The 18,051-nt window shown below is 36.6% G+C and overlaps 1 protein-coding gene across 1 annotated transcript in view; it reads right to left on the reverse strand.

Annotated features, from left to right (window-relative positions):
* osbpl10b (oxysterol binding protein-like 10b) overlaps positions 1–18,051 on the reverse strand; it is a 60,053-nt gene that overhangs the window by 4,945 nt on the left and 37,057 nt on the right. The window contains exons 8-10 of the mRNA XM_077215005.1: positions 9,008–9,154; positions 5,695–6,184; positions 673–859 (exon numbers count right to left, since the gene is read on the reverse strand). Coding sequence (XP_077071120.1) covers positions 673–859; positions 5,695–6,184; positions 9,008–9,154 — 824 coding nt within the window. The remainder of the gene's footprint in view (positions 1–672; positions 860–5,694; positions 6,185–9,007; positions 9,155–18,051) is intronic.

Here is an 18,051-nt window from a genome sequence, read left to right on the forward strand (position 1 = left end):
TGAAGAAAAAGAGAAAGTGAGTTAAAGGCGCTATATGTAGAATTCAGAAACCATTGTTTTTAGTGACACCTATGGCCAATAAGTGAACTGCAGCCAGCAACTTTTTGCTGGTGGATATGTTTGCGCAAGCTCTGACTGCAATTCACCAGCATCATGTCAACAGATGATGTCATTAAAATGATAGCTGGATTATAAAGTATATTTAAGACTATAAATAGACTATATAGATCTGGCTATTTGTGATTATAGTTTGAATTAATCCCTTTTCTTTGTATGACACATTGACATTACAGAATAGCTGAACATTGTACATGCATTCATTTCATGAGCCACTGAAGGAAGTGGGGATGTAGCGTGTAAATGTCACATCTTTTTTATTATCACGGCAAAAACCTCCTTCACATAAAAATCAGTCTTCAGGCTTTTATAAACAACCCAGGAAGTCGGGGAAGGTCTCGTTTTTTACGTTTCGCTACAAGCTGTTCACACACTGGCAATAAAAAAGTGATTAATAAATGAAAATTCCTATAGCCCCTTTAAAGATGACAAAAAATAACTTATTATATAATAAGTAGAGTAAATAATAAGTAAATAATACAAATCTTACCATCAACATCAAATATGACGCATGTTTTACCTGATCTGAAATAAAGGAAGCTTCTTCACTCTCACCTGTGAACTTTCCCTCCATAGAAGGGTTTGGTGTGGAATGTGACGGTGGCAGAGTATCCGCTTTTGGCGCAGCCGATGGAAACTTTCCCACCCAGCTCCACCCAGGGCACTGTGAGGATAGAGCGAGCGTACGCAGAGGGCAGCGTGAACACGTACTCCTCGTCATGCTCCAAGAGATGTAGGACTCCTAACGTAAAAACACAGGACACATGTCACACTCGGTTCACAGACTCATATAGAGCGCTTGGAATGGTTCCAGCTCAACTCCATACAAAGCAAACAGAATTCCGATTAACGTTGATCCCAGTGCTCCGCAGGTGTTTATAGCAAGTCCTGAAGCAAAACTAGTTGAAACCACTGAGCGTATTAGAAGTTGTAACAAATTATATTAGCGAAGTATTAGCATTCCTTCAGGAATTCATTTCCACTATAATCCTTCTGTATAGTCCAGTGGCATGTGTTTTGACCTGTTCTGATTTACCAGTCATCAGGATGACAGATTAATTTGATATCACTTTTTTTATGGTGTTCTTAGATTTAAATACACTATATTATAATGCAAACCTCGAACTACAGTTGGAAGTTATTCATTAAAATGATTACTTGTGTCTATCTGTATATCTCAGGTAAAATCTGAACAGTGTGAGCATGTTGGCAGCAGCTCTCTCAGCGGGCATGGCCTATTTTTTATTCTGGTTACATAATGGACAGCTGTCTAGTGGCAAAATCTGTGTGGGCTTTCAGCCAGGTCTGACAACAGCACATCTGTTTCCCAGAGACAAGAGAGCTGAAGGGGGGGCGGGTGCAGTTCGGCTCCCTGCTCCAGAAGGGTCAAGCGTGTTTCGGCCCAGTTCCTTGTGATAATGCTGAGACCAGAGCTCTGATGATCCCAGTAGAGGACAGATGAATTCATCTGTGCTGACGCATGAGGAAACTACATTTGATTGAGCCGACATGGCTGATTTGCAGAAGGGACATTCACCGTGTTAAGGGTGTTCAAGCATCCTTAATTTAGTCATGTTGTCAATTTATAGGCGAACCAGGAAGGCTATTTGACAATGGGTTCCACTTGTTTCAAAGTATTCTTGGTGAGTATTCATGTAAACACAGTCAGTTATGTCTAAAGTGAAAGTATAATTATTTAATTCTAATAATTCTCCCTATAATTCTATTGGATCCATGCATAAGGAAAGTGAATATCTGTAGTGAATCCATACAGTGCAGTTCATACTATGCAGTTTAATTGGGGTGGGCATCATGTATATGTTGTGTATGAAGGGAAGCCCACTGTCTTTGACTTTGAAAACCCCTGATTTAAGTCAAAGGTCATTTCAACGTGTACTACTAATACATTTGAACTCTCTGGTGCTCTTCGGTCATTTTTGAATGAAACATTTTTCTTTTTGTTTTGTTTTTTGTTCGAATTTTTTGCTTCATAGGAATGATACGAAACTTGGTAAAGGTTTTGGCACCTGCTATGTGAACACACACACACAAAAAAACATAGATATGATTCGAAAAGGTCCTGATTAATCATAATAATCATAATAACAGAAATTCTATAACTTTTTTTAATTTCAGTTTTATAAAACTTTTTTAACTTCAGCAATAATCTGTCATCTCTAAAAAGAGACCAAAACAAGTATGTGCAGCAAAACACGCAAGATTTATTACAGCTTACTTTTCAGGTCTATGCTCAAAAAGTGAATAAATGCATTACTGCATAAATATAATTTAGTACCATAAAATTCCCAAAATAATAAATAAAAAAAGATTATCAAACTAAAAGTAAATTCATTTAATTGAAATAAAAAGAGCACCAGAGGGTTTAAATCAAAAGTTTGTGATTAGTGATCACTGTGAACTAGCATGAACAAAAAATAAACAATTACATTTTTACTAACTAACATTAACATAGATAATAAATGATTTAAAGACATATATTGTTCATTGTTAGTTAATGTTAGCTAAGCATTAAGTAATGTGTCCAAATGAGACTTTAAAGTAAAGTGTTACAAGAAAAGCTTCATGCCAGCGTTAATGTAGTTAACTAAAACTAAAACCCTAACAACTATTTAAAAGTTAACGGAGATAAAATAAAACAATTAAACTTATTTAATTTAGCTTGTTGTCAAGGAAACATTTCTCATTTTCAATTAACTTTTCATTGAACTTGATGTACTAAAATAATTCAAACTAAAACTGAAATAAAAATGCATAAAAAATATACAGACATTAAACATAATAATAATGAAAATGACAAAAAAAAGAACTAAAATGAAAAACTGTAACAGTATCTCAATGATCAGTGAATTAATTGTTTTTGGAGCCAGTTCTTTTCAATGAAAATTTCTAAATAGACAATGATTCACTGAGGAATCAGACCGAATCACTTACAGTGACTTAATGATCTTAGTGACTTATAGTGCTCTGTGACTTCATGATCTGGTGTCAGCTCTAAATAACAGATTATCAGTGAATAAAAGCTTGATCTGTTCTTTATCACATGGCTTCAGAAAAAGTATATAAATAAATACAAGTACGAAATGTCGTTATGGAAAGGAGCGTGAAGATTCTTAAAAATATCTGTTTTTGTGTTCGATAGATGATGAACAATAAAAGGATGAGTAAATTACCTAATTTTCATTTTTTATGTAAAATATACTTTTAAATTCCTCTAAAATTCCTGCTGCTCCAATTAACACAGTGTACATTACTCTAGGGGATTAGTGCAAGCCGTCTTATAAGTAATTAATGTTGTCCTAATTACAGAAGAGTCCTAACTGGTTAAGCTCACCAAATGCTACCTTCATCCTGCATGATCCATCACTTCATTGAACTCTCAGTTCGAGAGTATTGAGAACATGCTTAGGTTCAGTTAAATGCTGTTCTTTTGAATGCACTAGCCTGTTCATCAAAGTCCTGAAATCCTGAAAAAAAAATCTACAAATATATTAAGCAGCACAACTGTTTTCAACATTGATAATATTAAGAAAAGTTTCTTGAGCAGCAAATCAGCATATTAGAATGATTCTGAAGGATCATGTGACACTGAAGTCTGGAGTAATGATGCTGAAAATCCAGCTTTGCCAACACAGGAATAAATTACATCATAAAATATATTCAAATAGAAAATAGTTGTTTAAATTGTAATACTATTTTACAACATTGCTCTATCTTTGATCAAATAAACATTTATAGTGAGCATTTCAAAAACAAGTGTATTTATAAATTACATTATCTGGCTTCATCTGCCATTTTGTCACAACGTGAATGGGATTTCATTTTCATTGAAGAACCTGGCCAAAACAAGGTATCTTAACTAAATGAACAAAGGAACAATGCCTGAAAATGTTCCCTTTGCTGGCAGCTCTACAGTTTTGGGACCTGAACGAAGCATCAAGTGAGTGAGTGAAGTGACACATCAAGGGGAGAGTTTTTCAAACAGCAGTGCATTTCTGTTGTTGTTCCGGCAGACAGATGGAGTTGTGTTATAAGCACCAGTAAATATCACAAGCCCTGAGGCAGATCAGCTGATCTGGAAACAGTATGCTCTTTGGACACACAGTTCTGCCTGAATGAGCAAACCCTCAGGCTTTAATCAAACAGTAATGAACAAAACTCAATAATCCCAGCAGACAAATGATCGCCATAAACAAAACACAACTTTATGAATTAATAAATGCTTCTAAGAAGCTATATTAGCATTTTTTTCTAGAAATGTTTTGGTAAGTATGAAAACAAAGTCTCGTAGTAAGATCTAATGGATGGATCTTGAAAACTGGATGAATGAATTCACTGAATTCTCATTGAATTATGTAGCCCTGCCCACTGTAAAATCTCATTGGTCCAAAATCCTGCTCTACTTAGCTGTATATTATACAAACACATTCTGATTGGCTGTGATTTGTCACTTTGCACAGTACATTGTCTCTTTTTACTTTTTTCTTGTGAATTACACTGTACAATTATTTTAATAAATATATGTATTTTGTTTTGCACAATTTTGATTTTATGCGTATTTATAAAGATGTTAATACTGGTCGATAGCTACAGTATACGACTATAATTATTTTCATGTTATGGTTGATCAACAGTAAATTACCAGTCTAAATAGGTTTTTTTTAAACTACAAACAAAAGAAAATTGCAACGACATTTCTCATTTAAAAATTTAGTTTAAGTTGAAGTGCTATAATGAAACTGAAACTAAAAACGTTAAAAAAATTAAAACAGAAAATATCAAAATAAAATTTAATTCAAAATATTAGCAAAAACAATAATATATAAATGATAAATTAACACTGATCACAACATAATGTGAAGCATGAAAAAATTATATTCATTCTGAGATTTGCTAAAGACAACTAGACTATTATTGTTTTTAGTCAGCATTAGATGACAACAAAAATCCCAACCCTAACTAAATGTAATATTAGGGGAAATGACTATAAACAATTAAATATCCAATATCTACTGATACCAATAAATAAAATAAAAATGTATTAGTATCTGTCAATATGGTACTAAAATATTGTGCATACTTATGTGAAATATTTGTCATACCAAAAACGCACATTCAAATTGAAAAGGGTGTTACACAAGCAACATTTTGAGCAAAATGAAAAAAAAAAAAAAAATCATATTTTTGTCAAAGGCTACACCTGGATAGGATTCAGAACGATGATCAAAACATGGATGGAGTAGATCGAGTCCATCAACACCAGCAAAGCTTCACAGTCCTATACCTCTTCCTGGTTTGACATTTCATTCTGTAACATTAGGCCGTTTTGATTTATATGCTGTTTAGTGTAGATGATCGCGTTACTTTAAATATGCATAAGATTACATATGATATCGCTTGATTCTGTATCTTCTTCGCATGTGTTTTGATCAGGAGATTCAGTACTCTCAGAAGTGTAATAGCCCCCCCCCCCCACCCCCACCCTATAACAGTGAAAACAAGTAAAGACGGAAAATTCCGTCAATAGCGGGGAAAGAGTTAAAAAAGACTCAAACTCACCTTCTCCAAACATTGACACTCCTATGGACATGCCCATGAACTTGCTTTTTGTCCAAACATAGGTGTTGACGCATGTCCGGCGCTCTTTGCACTCGCAGTAAAATCCAGAGACCGGGGGGTGGTGGGACACCTGTTCAGCCACAAAGCGTAGCCGGTAAGATCCTAACCCATCATTGGAGGTGGTCTGGGTGGAATGAGCAGCCGCAGGTGCTGGGCTTGAGCTGGTAGTCCTGAGGGGCCGAACCTTATCTCGCGGTACGTCCCATGTGCAGTGGAAGCTCTCCCCCAGAATGGGGTTGTAAGGCTTCTTGGCCACAGCACCTTTACGACCCTCGTGGAAAGCGGTCAGGTAGTATTCCACAAACCGGATCATGCGTTCCTCTGGCGTCGCTCCAGATGTAATGGCCAAAAACACATCGGGGTGGGCCATGAAGTTGGCATACATCTCCAAAAGGGAGCGCTTCTCTAGGATAAACGTGGGCAGCACCACCTGAGAACAAAAGATATAGGCCTACATTATCTGACCAATCTGTAGACAGTTTTGATGGTATTTGAATGTGAGTGAAAAATTATTTCACGGACATTGCTGAATGTGGCCCATGAATGGATTTTCTATCAAATGAATCACAAAATGAATACGTTTATATTATTTGTATCACTCTGTATGTTTCAGGCAAAATGCCACTGAGCACTGGAAGGGATTTTTTGCAACTCTTTCTGTAGTTTACATAATTTCACCTGAATAGGTGTTGATAAGTGACTGTTTTTAAAGAGTGAATGTTTTTTTTTAATGATCCCTTTCAACCGGTTCACTCAAAAACATGGATTCTTTCTGGAGTGAAACAAGTGTCTGGCTGCATCCGAAATCACATACTTCCCTACTATATAGTAGGTGAAAAACAGTATGTAACAAAAGAAGTCAGAATTTACAGTACTCATAAAAGACTAGGCAAAAAGTAGTACCCGGATGACCTACTGCATATGATGGACACTTTAATATCCATGAGGCCACCACGGGAGAGGATTTATAAATGGCAGTGAAGCGATGTAACTGACGCTGATAGGTCACATGATAATGACAACATGGCGAATGAGGTACGTCCAGATTACATTCATACTACACACAGTCATACTATATAGAACATACTTGTTTTAGCGATCGTGAAGTAATTACTAATTCAAAATAAGTACCTACTCAAGAAAGTACGTGATTTTGGACTCAGCCACTGTCTTATTGAGCAAGTCACTTAATTATTCACTCAACCATTTCAAAATGCAGACACTTTCAGGAATGAAGCACCCCTACTATGTCACACAACGGCTCTGCTGTAAAATTGTTTTGAGCTGTTTTTGTTGGTGGGGCCAAAACACACAAAGCAACTCGCAATATTATGCCTGTAATTTACTCAATACATATGTCCTGTTTTTATTTGTGTATAAAAACATTATCATACTTGAAATCGTGCTGTTTTATCATCTTGGCTTTGGTTACCCATGCACTCACATCTACGCCGATAATACAAAAGAGCATATTATTCTTGTAATATTGCTAAAACGTTATTTTATATTATTAAATGCAATGTGATGTGATGTCAGTGTAAGTGCGTACCTATTACTGGTGCTCAAAGATAATATAATAACTTTATGCTTGTCTTTGTAATACATTTCTATCTCCATGGATTAAAGCTCTGTCCCTTTCCCCTGAGCCCTGCAATACACATACACACATCACTGAACTTCATCATCTCAGCTATCCAAATGACTGCTCAAATCCTGCTGAACTATAAACACAAGCCCAGAAGGAAATGTTTATATCAGAGAGACTAAACAAAGACGCCTCTGTAGGTAGTAGAGAGAGAAACATATATCAAAACCAACACTGAGACATTCCTGAGGCTGATGAACAGTAATTAGAATAATAATATCATGACACCTCTCGACACGCTTGAATCGGTCCATTAGATTCCTAATCACGAGGACGAATAGGATCATCAAATCAGATAAAGTATCCTGTTAACTGATTATGTAAAGTATAATTATGAAACTGAATTTCCACAGAGCTATGATTATGTTAATATTCCATGTATGTAGCATGGTACTGTAACAGAGTGGTTCAATCAAACGTAGGACAATACCAAATTCCAAGAATTAGTCTTTTAAACTTAAAACAAAATACAATATACAGAAGAGAAAACCACACATAGTGTCAACAAGATCAAACTAGAGACTGAGCTAAACAGGGGGGTATATACACAGGACTAAACGACTAAGTTAACAATGGGCAGGTGGACACAATAATTTACAAAGGTAAAAGATAGACCCGAGCTAGGAAACTAGGCCAACTAAGGAAGACATGAAATGACCACAGGAACTGGGAGCCCCAAACAGAACATAACCGAGACAGGTACATTCTCAATCTGTGTCCGAGACTGGACAATGTCCATGCAAGACTACAATAGAAAGAAGTATGACATCGTGGAAATGAAGCACAAAGTCTTCATTCCAGTTATCCAAAGCTACATCACCTGAGCACTGTCTAATAGTAACAAACAATGGTTTCTAAATTAAGACATACTGTACACCTTAATTATTTTAAAACGTGGATCTGTGAAAACGGTGATAGCATGCATACTATGGCACATGTGTATTACACGTTTAGTCTATACTATAGGCATGCATGTTTTAATGAGTATGTGTGCAGGCACGTGTTCTGTCTTTCTGGCATGAATTATACAACGTTTTAGTCGTTTCTGCGGATGCGGGGATCATTTAAAAAACGTTTTCATCTGTACAGAAAACAAAAACAAATATATAATAAAATATTTTGATGTAATAAAATTATATTGGTATAAATTTCACTGGTAAATAAATTTCAAAACATGTATTCCAAAACATTCCAAATATCTGTGTTTATGGCACACAGTGTGGGTTTTTGTCAAAATTTCCAAATCATAAAAAAGTTGGAAAAGCCATCCTTTGTTCCCTGAGATTGAAAACAGATAAATAGTCTTGAGTGGTTCCTGTTTGTATGAGAAAAGGAAGATTGATGTATACAAGAACGGAATGGCCGAACTCTTTCAGCACCATTAACTTGATGATCAGTTTGGGTGGGACAGCAAGTGTGTCTGTGTGTGTGTGTGTGTGTGTGTGTGTGTGTGTGTGTGTGTGTGTGTGTGTGAGTGAGTGAGTGTGTGTGTGTGTGTGTGTGTGTGTGTGTGTGTGTGTGTGTGTGTGTGTGTGTGTGTGTGTGTGTGTGTGTGTGTGTGTGTGTGTGTGTGTGTGTGTGTGTGTGTGTGTGTGTGTGTGTGTATACCCGTGTGAGGTCCATGCCCAGTTTGAGTTGAGACAGCAGATGAAGGATGATGCTCCGCTGGTCATCCAAGACTCCGAGGTCTTCCTCCTCATTATCTTCTGTGTCTGTGATCTCCTCGCTGGAGTCCACCGATTCTGGGCTGGAGTTCTGCAAATCACACACAGGACAATTTACAAATGTTACTGTACAAAGATCACTTGTGATTTACCATTAAATAAAATTGTTAAGCCTCATTTCAGGGCACCACATCTGTGGGCAAGCTATGAAAGCCCATATCCACCAAAAAAAATTAAAAAATTCAAATAATGGTAATTTATGACATACAAAGTCAAAAGTATGAGATACTAAGGATATGTTCACACTGTAAGTTTTTTGGAATTGACAACCACGTTTACTCACAGGTAAATTGTAAAGGTACACATAAAATTGTTGGGAAAAAAAAATGATTATATCAAATGTTACATCAAAAGTTTATTTTATCTCTCCAAATGACAGATGCTCTTTGGTTGCAAGGCACCTGTGCATTTTTATGCAGTCTTGGTTGGCTAATGTAGTTGGTACCTCCTGCAATCGCTCATGCAAAAACCTTACATTGTTCCTAATGCATAATGTAAAGAAGTGGTCCAGAAGCGCCTGTCCCAAAGCATCATGGGAAGTGCATAAAAAGCCCCTGCCTCTAAGGGCTCTACGTAGATAGTGTTGAAAGATGAGCGATCACATGATGCTCTCTCAGTGGATCACTCTTTTTTCCTTTCCAAGGCACACAAATGTAAGTAACTTAGGGGCAGCAGATGGGATCTAAATGGGTTGCGCTATGGTTAGACTGTAAAGTAAAACAGTAGGGTTTTGTGGGCTAGCCATAATCCCAGAGGTAACACTTAGGACTGTGCACATAACATTGCCTGTGGCGTTATGGCTAGATTTTATTAGATTCTCTTGCAAACCATTTATCATGTTTTTTTTTTCTCTTTCCTTCTGCATTCTCTAATAATGGTAAAAAGGGAATATTGTGTTCCCGGAAAAAGTACGGGAGCTCATCGTGCAGGATGGAACGCCCTCCTTTCGAGCTGCAGCTGAATATTTCATAGAACAAGAGCAGAGCACTTTCTCCTTCCCTCTACGACATCACAGATATGATTAAATAAACACATGCGAATGGGGTCACATGCAAGGCCACACATCCAGCGTGACCGCAAATCTATACACACAGATGCATCATCAATACTAAATACAATGTTCCATGCTAGCATGTTGTTCAATCAGCTCTGTATATATCCCACTGTCCTTGTAGGATTTGCAAAGGATCATGTCAAGGATACTCGAAACAATTAATTTGTGTCCTTCTTTCTCTGTGGAGGTTCAGTTGGGTGGTTTTGTTTTGTTGGACTGTTTGGTAGCTACAGTAACTAGCCAAAAGTTGGATGCAGAAGCTGTTTATGCAAATCAAATTAAAGATAATTAGATACGCAGATTTTCTAGAAGCAGCGAAATGGAAGGAAAAAGCAAGGAAAAGTACTTTGATGTTTCCTCTAGAAAACAACGAGATTGAATGGAAAGAAAATGGAGGAATCTCACGCGTCTCCTTTAAAGTTTCAGAAGAGATCTTATTATACCATATACCAAAGTCAGCGATCAAAAGCCATAGATTTTAATATAAACTCAAGTATTTCTCATCAAACTGTCCCAAATGATCTAAGCATTGCTATACATATTAATTTGATTGCTCTATTACTCTGTTAAAAATGGTATCTTAAGACAATTGGTTCCTAAATTTATCCTATATACATTTACTTAATACATAAATAAATCATATCTAAAGAACACCATTCTCCTGAGCTATTAAAGAGAAACCTCTGACTCTGAGCAAGGATATTTTCCTCTAGGAGTCTTCAGTCTTTTGCATTGGCTAAAAACTGGCACAAGAATAGGACCAATATGAAAACATTACAACAATGAATGAAGTTTCTAACTTTCCTCACTCCCAGCAATCCAAAGGGATTACTCTCTCTCACCAACAGGATAAACATGCTGCCCTAATGATTAAAATGAACTCAAACTTACATTCATTTCAGAGCTGGTTCAGATATAGGTTCTTGGGTGTTCATCTCATAGTTTCACTGTGGTGGTCTCGACAAAACTCTCTCTTTCACGATCTCTCACTAACTCTGACACTCTTATCTCGCTGCCCAGCTGTCCCTGAGCTAAGGAAGCGCTGCTCCCTCCCACTTTGCCAACCTACACACACACACACACACACTCTCTCTCTCTCTCTCTCTCTCTTACTCGCTCACGCTGCTGCCACACCACAGGTCTCTTGTTTAAAATACAGCTGAACTTCATGAGTTTATTTGCTCAGGATGGAGAATAGAGACATTGCAGCGAATAGATGGAAATCATGACTGGTAAGAAGATTAAAATTGAGATACCCATGTTGTCAGAGCCAACCCCAATACATTCACTTCCATAGTGCATTTACACCAATTTCACCTCTGCCCAGCCCCCGTTATGATGCAAACAATTGTACTACTTTTAAATGCATCACCTCTGTTTCTCAGAGCATGCACACAATGCTGAGGACAAGTGTAGTTAGCTTAACATGTTGGAAAAATGCACTACAATTTCAGTCTGACTAAAGACAAATTATTAAAATCGAACTTTTCAAAGTGCAGGTATACTTATTTAGTGTGTCCAGTCACTTCCAGTTCTACCTGCAGTCATCAAACATCCCCTTTAGTTACTGAGTCAATACTAGTCAACACACCTGCACTAACCTGAACAACCCGAAGTCCCCAATAAATAAATGAAAATGTGGCACATTGGGAATGTACAGTAATACTTTAATTGTTTTTTAGCATTTCGGTAGATTCATGTGATGGCAAAGCTGAATTTTTCAAGATAATTACTCCAGTCTTCAGTGTCACATGTTCCTTCAGAAATCAATCTATGCTGATTTGGTGCTCAAGAAACATTTTTTAATATCAAAGTTGGAAATGTTTTTTCTGATTAAAGGTTTATGGAAATCATGATACATTTTTTTCAGGACTATTTGATGAATAGATGGTTAAAAAGAACAGAAATTATTTCAAATACCTGTAGAAACCTTGTAACATTATAAATACCAAGCTCTGGCATGAAACTTTAGATGGCGCAGGCTGATAAGTCCTTAACTCATTTGGAAGTGATCACATCGTCACAGCGCACCTGATTGGTTGCAGTTGCATCAGAGGCCAATGAGGTGTGGCACAATATTCAAATAACTGTAGTGTTGCTGTTAGCAGTCCAGAAACCCTCCACCTTCCCCAGCTCCACCTGTATAGATCTGCTACGGGGGTTAATTCATGCATGTTACATGTGCAGCTACAGCAGCATGTCTTATATGCTAACAGCAATGTCTGTGAATGAATTGGCAGTAGCAAATCTCAGTTCTTGCTCTACAGCAGCAGCAGCGTAGCAGATCTATTCCGCCAAGAAAAAAATACATTACCATTACCAATATCCATTACCATTACCATGCCATATTTGAAGAAAGGTCTTTACTGTAATTTTTGTCTACTTGAATGCATCCTTGCTAATTGAAAAAAGGAATTTCTTTCAAGAAGAAAAAGAAAAAAAGATTCACTTACCTCAAACTTTTGAAAGGTAACGTATAAATTCAAGTGTCAAAAAAATAAAATAAAACCAAGTGTTCGCCATTATGTTAGTTTCAGAGTGTGATGTGTTAAGTGTAATTTCAGATGATGTGTTTAATCCCCATGTGGTCCCATGACATGGTCTGATCCGCACATGACTCCACAGGGACCTCCTGAACCTAGTGTGTGTATGTGTGACTATTTTCACAATGGAATACTTGAATACTGCAAATTCTGCACAGTATACACTGAATACCGCCTACTATTTATTTAAAAAATATAATGTGAAATCTTTGAAACCGTTTAACGATACGCGATTCAACAGTAGTATGCTATATAGTAAAAAGACCTTTTTACTTTTTGATGCCCACATATAATCTCAGAAAAAGAAAAAAGGGCTATGTACATACAATTAAATTAAGTTAACTCTTGAGAGTGCTATCAAATCATAATTTTCATTGGTTTCAATAATAATAAAATACAGCCAAAAAAGTGTATATTTATGATCTTAAGCCTGAAATCCTAGAATCAGCACAGCCTCAGTGTGTGATGAGCAACAGAGGAAAGAAAAAACAGGGAAGAGAATGAGAAAATCCCTAGTCAGAGGATAAAGTGTGGACTATAGACTTCAAATTGGTATGATCTCAGATTATACTATGCTATGCATTTAATATACAGCCGAAAAAAAGTTCACAAACACAACCCAAGTACAGCTCTGGCTCCAGGCTTTGCCTTAGCATACAGAGATGCTTTTTATACAGAATCCAATTAGCTCTCTTATACACTCCATGAAATACAGTGGGGTACAAAAGCGTTGGGAAACACCTGTGAAAATGGTAAGACTTTAAATCATAAAATAATCTATTATAATAGGAGACACTGTTTGTGGAAATCTTCCTTTTCAGGGCCCGATCATAAAAATCTGCTGACTTTGGTCAGGTGACCTGATATCATGTTAGAGCTCTTGAGAAAACAGCACGGGGTTGTGGGAACGCAGTGTTTTAAAACAGCACCACCTTCATGAATTAATAATCAGCGGCAGAACGTTGTCTTCAGGGACACGGTTAGCGTGAGTGCCTACGCACTGAGAACAGGATGAAACCACGCTGCTCAGACAAAGAGCCTTTAATCAACTCTACCATGTTGAATTAAAATAGCAGTGCAACTGGCTGTAGAAACAAACAGATTGCAGGGGTGGACACAATGATCATGAACAACACACATGCAAACACAGAAGTCAAACCATTTGAATTCGCCCATTTCAATCTTATCCAAAAATCTATATATACTTGTAGCATTAACTTGAAGTGTACAAATAAGGATAATAATAATTTATAGCCTGGTTTTACAGACAGGGCTCAGATTAAGCCGGGATTAGACCTTAGTTTTTAGGACATTTCAGTAGCTTTTATAAACATGCCTTAGAACAAAAAAACAGCACTTGAGTCAGTGCAAGTTGCTTTCAATTAAGATAGCTCAAACATTCATTTTAGTCTGGGACTAGGCTTTCTCTGTGAAACCAGGGCTATAAATCTTAAAACCAACTACAAACTAAATTTGACCTTTTATATTTCAAATATTATTACAATATTATTTTACACAGATACAATAATAACAACAACAGTAACAATAATAATGTATAAACATTTAAAAATGTAAAATACAAATTTACATTACATTGATAAAATAATAATAATCATATTAAAAACGTGAACTAAAAGGTACATTTTAAAATATTATTTTACATTACACATTACATTACACATTACATTATTTTACTTTTTTATGGTATTATTGATATACATTGGTAAAATAATAATGATTACTTGTGAATTTAGAGCCTCATTTTTTAGTGATTAATTATTGGCAAATTTAGTAAAATATTACAAAAAAATGTACTCAATCAAGTGAATTATTAAAAGCGCATTTAGATATTAAAAATGGCAACACTTTACAATAAGGTTTTGTTTATTAACAATAGTTTGTAACAGTTAACATGAACTAACAATGAACAATACTTCTACAGCATTTTTAACCTTAATGTTAATCTCAAAATGTACTAATACATTTTTTTAAAGCTACACTGTGTAACTTTTTTAGTTTATTCTTAGCTAAAAACACTTAGTTCTTTCAAAAATATATGTGCTCATTAATGTATATTTACTTCGTTCAAGTAATAAAGTATTCTCGTGAGTGTATAATATGCCATTGAAAATACATACGGGTGGGGGGTTCTAATGTCGGTCGCCATGTTGCCGCTCCATCTTGAAAGTACATTAGCCAAAGAGGGACATACCCGTTAATTCAAGCTTCGCCTTTCGCGTTTTAACACTCGATGGCACCGTGTCGAATCTCAAGAGGGGGATTGCTTGAGACTGATATATAAAAACCTGAAAGCCTTTTTGAAAGTCTGTTGCTGATGGAGGATCACTCTTATTCTCGAGGATACGTATCAGAGTCGCCAAGGAAGCGAAAAAGAGAATTAAGACGGCAACGCAACAGGCAAATCAACAAGACAAAAGTAAATATTGGAGTGGCCTTTCCAAGATGGAAAGAGCTCATGACGAGCAACGATTTTAAAAAGGATGCCGACGTTGCCTGCTTTCTTCTCGACAGGTAACGTTAATTAAGCCTGTTTGTGTATATTGGAAGTTGCTTGGCTAATTATATCATGGTGTGCTGTGCATAACGCTAGAACGACATCTAGGATAGGTTTCCTCGCGTCAATGATGAAAAGTATTGTTTACCTTGTAACATAAATCCGTGTTCTATGACGGATAACATGTGATTAATATTTTAATGGCGCTATAATTTGTAGGCTATAAGTTATATGTAGGCACTTTAAATTTTAGTTATTTTTCATTTATTTTACTTTATACACAATTACGTAGCCTAATGTGATAATGCAGCATTCCAATCTTGGACTACATTGGCCACCGTAGGAGTTAAAACGAAATCGGAATTGAGAGGAACAGAAACTAATATTCACCGGATGGTCATATACCTTTTCACCGCTAGATGGGGGTAAAAATCACACAGTGTAGCTTTAAATCAAAATTGTAACTAACATGAACATAAACAAAGATTAATACATGCTGTAAAAAATATACTGCTCATTGATAATTCATGTTAGCTGAAGCATTAACTAATGTTAACAAAAGAGATCTTACTGTAAAGGGTAACCAAAAAAAAAAAAAAAAAGAAAAAAAGAAGAACAAACACTGTAATAATAGCTAGTGCTTGTAGGAGTTTAACTACAAAAATACCATTAATGGATCTTGAATGTCACCATTATTGTAATCCAGAACTACTGGAATCAAAATATGAACCAAATCGATAAATTACTTATGATTCCATCCCCTATATCACCTGTCTTAGCTGTGTGTGGCCCAATATCTCTGGTGAACTGACCATTTCCAAGAACAAAAATTCAAACCCTCACTGTTGTGTTCCTGAGTGTGTTACCTTTCTGCCCCAACAATGACGATGACAGATGTTTGCCTTCTACTCTCACACACACACACACATAGAACACACACACACACACACACACACACACACACACACACACACACACACACACACACACAAACAGCACACCCGAGAGACACCAAACACCCATACACACACCAATTTGAATCTTGACAAAGATCTGCACCGCTGCCTCTCCTGACAAACATCTGGGATCTGTATGCTTGATGGGGCATGTCTCATAGCTCGGTTTTGTTTTTCTGTTCCCTGCAGTTTTGCTGGCGTTATTTTCCTCTGACAGCACATAAGAGAGAGCTGTCAGACCATGAACAGACACTGAAATCTCTCTCTCCCTCTCTCCTTTCTGAGTTGAGACTGCTGACAGCCTCATTTCAATCCCAGAAGTCCAAAAATCCAATAAAAATGTTGTCTTAAAAAAGAACCAGTTAAACGTTCTGTGTACATAACACAAACTTCCTTCCCAGACAGCTTTATTCAGTCGTGACCACTAGTCGTGACTGCTTTCCTCTGCGGTTCACTTGCAATCTTCAATCACAGCAATCTTTTCTGCACTCTGCCTTCCTCTACTGGATGTTACGAAGAAGTACAACCGTTCTAATAAAGAAAACAATAGGCAATCTGCCACGAGAGATTGTATTATGTGTAATTTACATCAGAGCAAACACAATCTGCAGGCATTTAAACACGCAAAGGTACATATTTGTCAATTAAAAGACTCAGACGAACGTGTCGGCATTTGGCCAGCAGAAGTCCCGTCGCTCCAATCCCGAACGCATCCAAGATTTATAACCTCTCGGGCGGCACTGTTGTTTTACAGCATGTCTTGCTGTTTTTGCATTCAGACAAGAAGAATCACTGGGGCGGCTGCTGAATAAATCGGTTGTCTAATCATTTGTTGTGTTCCCTCTATATCCTTGAGCAATCCCTATGAATTTTAAACTGGTATGGCTGAACTACCGGCCAGGCGATTCTCATTGGGAAGGTAGCTACTCCATCGACTCATGGCCCTGTCTATCAAAAATAATTACATTATCTCAAACTCATGTAGAATAAGTAATCGTATATTCTGATGAGTCTAGTTTAATGCGAAAGTAGGATAACCACAAAATCAAATTTTAAAGGTCAAGGTCAATGCATTATAAATGTTATACAGAAGTTAGTTGTATAATTTGATCATACAATATAACAAAACTGGACTGTTTTCAATACAAATAAAATATCTGGACATAATGTATCTGAAAGGACAGTTGTAAATATTAAAGGGATAGTTCACCCATAAGTGAAGATCCTCACCCTCATGTCGTTTCAAACATGTAGGATTCGTTTTATTTATCTGTGAAACAAAAGAAGACCTTCTGAATATTGTATTTTTGATTACAATTCATACTTTGCACGTGACGTCACAAGTAGGCCTACTGGCTGGTGGGCAAGAACGTAGTTCTATAGCAACGAAACCCAGTAAACTAATCAAGGATCTTGCCAGGACGTCACCAGTTTTAATATACAAAAGTTGTTGTTTTGAGGTGCAACGACAGATAGTTGTTGTGCGATTGGATGCACTATTATTCAGTATAATCGCGTTAATGTGCATGTAAACGCGATCATTCCCTGAAAGTGAAAGTAGAAACGGACTGAGCTTTCAGCAGCTGTCGCTGCATTAACGCCACGTTCTCTCAGAGACGACGATGGATATAACGGTATAGCGATGACTATCTTAATTTACTGGCTTAATATTTCAAGTTGTGTTGTTCGTGAACTAAAGACTGTTTTTAGGCCTATATCATTTTAGTGATATTATTCATATTTAGTAATTGTATTGTTTTTAGTGATATTAGTGTCATTAAACATTTGTTAATGTGCTATGGAAACAAAATAGCCTCACTATATAATTGATTGTAGTATTGGCCATTTTGTGAGCGTTTG

The sequence above is a fragment of the Siphateles boraxobius genome, unplaced genomic scaffold, assembly GCF_051911475.1.
Source record: "Siphateles boraxobius isolate OS27281-9 unplaced genomic scaffold, OSU_SipBor_1 68, whole genome shotgun sequence".
NCBI classification, from domain to species: domain Eukaryota; kingdom Metazoa; phylum Chordata; class Actinopteri; order Cypriniformes; family Leuciscidae; genus Siphateles; species Siphateles boraxobius.